At 30.9% G+C, this 6,018-nt stretch overlaps 1 protein-coding gene across 3 annotated transcripts; it reads left to right on the top strand.

The window, feature by feature from the left end:
• The first annotated feature begins 2,645 nt into the window (after nucleotides 1-2,645).
• Nucleotides 2,646-5,385, top strand: LOC143604970 (TMV resistance protein N-like). 3 transcript variants are annotated; one of them, XR_013148406.1, is made up of 3 exons: nucleotides 2,646-3,448; nucleotides 3,822-4,936; nucleotides 5,023-5,384. XR_013148406.1 is itself a non-coding variant. In XM_077081267.1 (2 exons), the coding sequence occupies exons 1-2, from the start codon at nucleotides 2,946-2,948 to the stop codon at nucleotides 4,513-4,515; spliced, it is 1,197 nt and encodes a 398-aa protein (XP_076937382.1). In that variant the 5' UTR covers nucleotides 2,646-2,945; the 3' UTR covers nucleotides 4,516-5,385. The 3 variants fall into 3 exon arrangements, 1 of the variants encoding a protein (XP_076937382.1); XR_013148405.1 differs by having other exon boundaries at nucleotides 3,822-4,942; XM_077081267.1 differs by having other exon boundaries at nucleotides 3,822-5,385.
• The last annotated feature ends 633 nt before the right edge of the window (nucleotides 5,386-6,018 follow it).

Below are 6,018 nucleotides of genomic sequence, written 5' to 3'. Positions count from 1 at the left end.
GTTTGCTAATTTCTTGAACGACATCATTTTTTGATGCGATTCGTTCACTAAAGAAATATATATATTTGAAATATTCAATAGTAGAAAGATATACAAAGTCAATTTGTCATCTGATTAACAATGTGCTAATGTCTAACATTTTATTCCAAATATAAGAAGTTTTCGTATTCACCTGAAAAACCAAAACATGTAGTCTGGTGTTTATATTCTTGTGAATTTTTAAGATGATGAACTTAACATTAATAATGAGTTAATTAAATATTCAAATAAAAAAGAAGTTGTAAATGGTTATTTTTAAACCAACCCGTGACCGAAACTCATTTTAATCATAAATTGTTTGTATCTAAACCATGTTTGATACTTTAACCGGATAAAGAAACCAGCTCGTTTATATTAACAGAAACACTGAGTATACATCATTAGTGAATTTTCTTTTAAGGGTTCGAAAGGAAAAAAAAAACTTTGTAATTAAGTAAACAATCATATATATTTAATAAGTTAAAGTTTATTGAAATTTTAAATTTACGTTAATCTTGCATTTTCATCCAATAATATCATTTCTTATAAAACCTTAATATTAACTAACTAATATATAATATATTTAAAACCTTAATTTTTGTAATCATTATTCAAAATCAACGTAAAAATTGATTACTTATAAATACATAATATTAATAACCAATACAGTATATTTATATTAAATAAAATAACATATTTATGTTGGTATTTAATATTTAAAAATTAAGAAATAAATGTGAAAAAGAGAAAATGAAAGATTAAAAAGAAAAAAATAAAATACAAAACTATTAATAAAAAAGAGAAATGTATTTAATATGAGAGAGATGAGGGAAATTTTTATAAGGAATATTTTGGTGATGACAAATGACATTAGAAAGTTTTATTTATTATATAGTATAGATATTTTATCTTTTCTCAGTTTATAAACACTTTTAAAAAATATAATAATCAATTTATAATATATAAATGCAAGTGAATAGTGTAACCTCAATGGAGAATTTGATATAGGATCCACATAATATAGGGATGAGAAATGAGAATTAGGTATGTGTAAATTCGGGACTGGTATCGGTTGGTACAGGTACCGAAATCGGTACCGTAAGTACCGAATCGGTACCAACGTTTTGAGTTTCGGTACCGGGACCGGTGCCGGTACGGTACGGGACCGGTATATCCCGAAATTTCCCGAAAGTTTACCTTAAATACCCGTACCGAACTGAATATTTCGGTACCGGTACCAAAAATCCGCGATTTTCGGGACCGGGATTTTCGGGACCAGGACCGGTCGGTACCAGTACGGTCCCGATCTCATCTAATGATAATCGTGTTGCTAATGTAGTTAGATATGATTTATTTTTTTAAATGCTGGATATGGAGATAACAATAGGTCTCAGCTGTGAAAGTGTGAATGCTATTATGATGTTTTGGTAGGATACTTGCGAATTGTCATTCGACCTATCAAATTTTGTGAGGGAGTGTTTTATAATTTATAGCATGGTTTAGGGTGTTGTGAGTGGATAAAAGAGAAAATACAATAATTGTTTAATATATTTAAAAAGTTCTTATAACACCCTATAATTTTTTTTAATAATTATTGAAAGTGGTTGTATGCGAAGGAGAGAGATAATGTATTGATAAATGTATACGAAGTATTATTTAATTGAAACGAGAAAGAAAATATAGTATTTTAAATGTAATTTTAAATTTGAAGATAATGGATTAAATGTGAATGCTCTGGTTATGGATCCTCTTTTTTATAACATCTAATTTGATTGTTAATAGAAAGTAAAAGGTATAATAATTTGAAATGAAATGACAAGAAAATGAAACCATTCGGCTCGTTTCAAGCTCTATTTTCAAAGCTCGGCTCGTGAGTAAATTTATAAGCTTGTGCTCAGCTCGTTTGGTATTTATTAATTCTTTTTAATATAATTATAATTATTTTTATATATTTTCTTCTATTATAATTTTTTATAAAGTAACATATATTATTTAGTTATATTTATTTTTGCATGACATTATATATGTTAACTAATAAATTATTAAATATATATTTTAAAAAATTATATTTATGACAGGCTTGAGCTTGATAAGTGAAGCTCAGGTTCTTTTATTAAACGAGGTTACTTTTAGACTCATGCTCGATGAAGCTCTACTTGATCGAGCTTTGTAACGAAACGATCTTGAGTAGCTCGCGAGCAGCTCAACTCCTTTGCGCGCGCGTGCCTGCACACACATATATATATATATATATATAAAGGAAAACTTTTTAGACTAAAATGGAAAATTTGACCCTTATTACATATGCTTTTTTATTAACTTTGAGGAGTCCATCTATCTTTCATTGTCTAGACCTCCCACACACGCCTACTCTTGTGTTGGTGACAACTGTATACTCTTCTCACCACCGTTGACTCTCTCCACTTTCCGATCAACTAACCTCTTACCCCGCCACCACCGTCGTCATCATCCTCCACAAGGTCAGATTCTCTCTCAGTTTAAACTAATTAATCGGATTTGTGTGTTTTTGCTTATTGTTTAGTTATCTTGATTATTTTCTCTCTTTGCAATTGCCGGTATGGTATTAGGCATACTTGTAGTTCCAATTTCCCAACAACTAAACTAGAACTCATACATATATTTTATTTTACTTTACTTTTGTACTTGTTTTGTGAAAAAAAAAATGTTTCATAGATGATTTTATTAAAGGTGCAAAGTAAGAACTTTAACTAGTGGTCTGGCAAATACTTCTAATGCGGAAGCTTGAGAAATCATAGTGATCAACTTTGGATTTATCTTGTAGTGTGATGTTGTTAGTAATATTATAATAATAATATCATGTTCAACTAATTACTCATTTGAGTTACCATAAAAATCTTCATTTTAATTGGTTTTCGGTTATCATACAGATTCTTCCAAACACATCGATGGCCTCTTCATCGTCATCTTCTTACTCTGCATCTGCCTCTTCTTCTCGATCGTGTAAATACGATGTGTTTCTTAGTTTTAGAGGAGAAGATTCCCGCAAGACATTTGTAGATCATCTTTATTCGACTCTTGAGCAACACCTAGTCAATGTTTACAAGGATGACAAAGCGCTTCCCCGAGGCGAATCCATCAGCGAATCATTGTTTGAGGCTATTGAAGAATCACTTATTGCTGTAATAGTATTCTCCAAAAACTATGCTGATTCATCATGGTGTTTGGAAGAACTTGCACATATTATGAAATGTAGGGATGAGAGAGAGCTAACTATTATACCCATATTTTATGACGTGAAACCCACTGACGTGAGAAATCAGAAAAGGAAATTTGGAGAAGCGTTTGCCAAACAAGAGGCGAAGAATGTCACCAAAGCTGAAACTTGGAGAAAAGCACTTGTTGACGTGAGTAACATCGCGGGATGGGAGCCCAAGAACATTGCCGACGGGTAATTCTTTAGTTTGTTTCTGCACGTTTTTATTTTCCAGTTGTTTAGGATAGTTGGTTGTATTCTTTTTTTATACGTTGCATGTTCGCCTATTTAAGAGGCTTTTGATCTTTCAGTATAGGATTCAATAATTCGAAAAAACAATCAGCTTATACTTTGATCCAACATAATCCTTAAATTGGCTTTGGCTAGACTCATTTGTAAGATATTCTAATTATGCTTACTTTTGCTAAGGCTATAAGCTATTCCTAGCTAGCTACTTGTATAGTATATGTTGACTTGAAAATTGATATGATTTTGTTTGGTGGGATTTATCTAAGAATATTTTTTGTTTTTTATTCACATGACTTGTTATCACTCTTCGAATATGCAGGCATGAATCACAATTCATCAAAATAATTGTTGATACAATTTTGGATAGATTGTTTGCGTTAAATTCGTGTGTTGATGAAGATCTTGTTGGAATGAGGGCTCGCTTCCAAGAACTGGAGTCACTATTAGACATTGAGTCACCTGGTGTGCGCATGATTGGGATTTGGGGTGTTGGGGGTAGTGGTAACACTACTCTTGCGACTTCATTTTATATGAATATTCTTCAACATTATCACTATCAGGGTCACTACATTGTTGAGAATGTTAGAGTGAAAGCTAGCAAAGATGGGTTAAATAAACTCCAAGAAAATATTTTATCATCTATTTTCAAAAAAGAAGTGAAAGTAGATAGTGTTGTGGAAGGAAAACACATGATGAAAAAAATGCTATGTCGTAGAAAAGTGTTGTTACTTGTTGATGATGTGGATACACTTGGTCAACTAGAGGCGTTAGCTGGAAACCTTAAATGGTTTGGTAGTGGAAGTAGAATAATAGTCACGACTAGAGATGAACATTTGCTAAGAGCCCATAAGGTAATCCACGTCTATCATGTAACATTGTTATCTCATGATGAGGCTATCCAGCTCTTCAGAAGACACGCATATAATGAAGAAAAACCTTTAGAAAACTATGAGACACTTTCATTAGATGTGGTTTCTTATGTTCTGGGCTTCCATTGGCGCTTAAAGTTTTAGGTTCTTTTCTGTATGACAAAAATAAAGACGAGTGGATCAGTGCCCTAGACAAGTTAAAAGACACCCCTAATTTGGAGGTCATGGATATACTTAAAATCAGTTATGATGGACTTGAAACTGATGAGAAAGAGCTATTTTTGGATATTGCATGTTTTGGAAGATTTGTAAGTCTAGATAAAGCAATGGAGATGCTAGAAGCTTGTGGCTATCACACGAAATAGGGATAAAAGTGTTGAGACAAAAAGCTCTCATAACTATCGTTAATAATGAAATCTTAGGTGAAGTGTTTGATATGCATGATCTGATTCAAGAAATGGGACACTACATTATTAGGGGGATACATCCTAAGAATCCTGAAAAACACAGCAGAGTTTGGAAACATGAAGATATCAAAGAAATATGTTTCAGGGGTGCAAGAACGGTAAAGGTTGAGCTTTAAAAAATATACATATATTATTATCCATGTAATGATATCTAACTAGTTCATTATTTTGTGCTTTTCTGCAGGAAAATGACAAGATTGAAGCCATACAATGTTATGTTGATCATGATGTGTCATCACGCTTTTATAAGGTTGTTTCAAACATGAAGAAACTAAGGTTTCTTAGCATGTTGAGCGCATCGTTTATGCTGCGCATAGCCTGATGACAAGTATCATGAAGGGCCTATTTTTCTTTCAAATGAGTTGTTGTATATGGATTGGAACGTGTATCCCTCAAGAAGTCCATTCCCTGATAGTTTTGAACCAACAAATCTTGTTGTTCTAAAATTGGAAGGTAGCAAGCAAAAAGAACTTTGGACGGGTTGCAAGGTATATTCATTCGATAAAAAATGTAATAATTTTAAAGTTATTTTACAACTCAAACTTGTCTAAGATGTATGAATATAAATGCTTAACCATACAGGGGAGGGTTCACTGAGAAACATCAAAAAAGTAAAAACTAGGAAACAACGTCTTTTACGTGTAAAAAAATAATATAAAGCTTAATTTTACATGTAAAGATTAGTTTTAGCATAAATTTTTTTTGGGGGGCTTTTGCTTATAAATACGTACATGTAGATAATATTGGAATATATATATATATATATATATATATATAAATGATCAAATACATTTTATTCGTAACATTAAAAAAGTGAGAACTAATTTGCTGTTATCATTAGGTTTATTTTTATAGATGTTTGATGTTATTTTTTATTTGTACTTGCTAATTTCGACTATGAGAAGTTATAAGTATTTGTTAATTTATTTGTTGTTATTACAAGATTTTTTCTTTTACTGTTATAAATATTTGCTTGTTTATGTTGTTATTATTTTGTTTTTCATTTTAATTCTTTATTGTAATTTTTAATTTTTTTCTTTATTATTATTATTATTATAAATCATTGGTTATGTAGATTGGCATTATAATTGGTATTGTTTCTTACGTTCTCATTTTTTTATAAATTAATATTATTTCATACGTTTTCTCATACTAAAATTAAAATATACATGAACATTCC

Source organism: Bidens hawaiensis, unplaced genomic scaffold (assembly GCF_021521415.1).
Source record: "Bidens hawaiensis isolate Kalapana, Puna unplaced genomic scaffold, B.hawaiensis_p1.1 tig00067467_1, whole genome shotgun sequence".
Taxonomy (NCBI): Eukaryota; Viridiplantae; Streptophyta; class Magnoliopsida; order Asterales; family Asteraceae; genus Bidens; species Bidens hawaiensis.
The sequence above is the reverse complement of the archived record's forward strand: the minus strand, read 5'-3'. Positions and strand labels throughout refer to the sequence as shown.

What these genes read in the sequence shown, in the direction of transcription:
- LOC143604970 (XM_077081267.1), top strand. Translation starts at nt 2,946, where the DNA reads ATGGCCTCTTCATCGTCATCTTCTTACTCTGCATCTGCCTCTTCTTCT. An exon ending in CCCAAGAACATTGCCGACGG is followed by an intron (nt 3,449 to 3,821) that starts GTAATTCTTTAG and finishes TCGAATATGCAG; the next exon opens with GCATGAATCACAATTCATCA.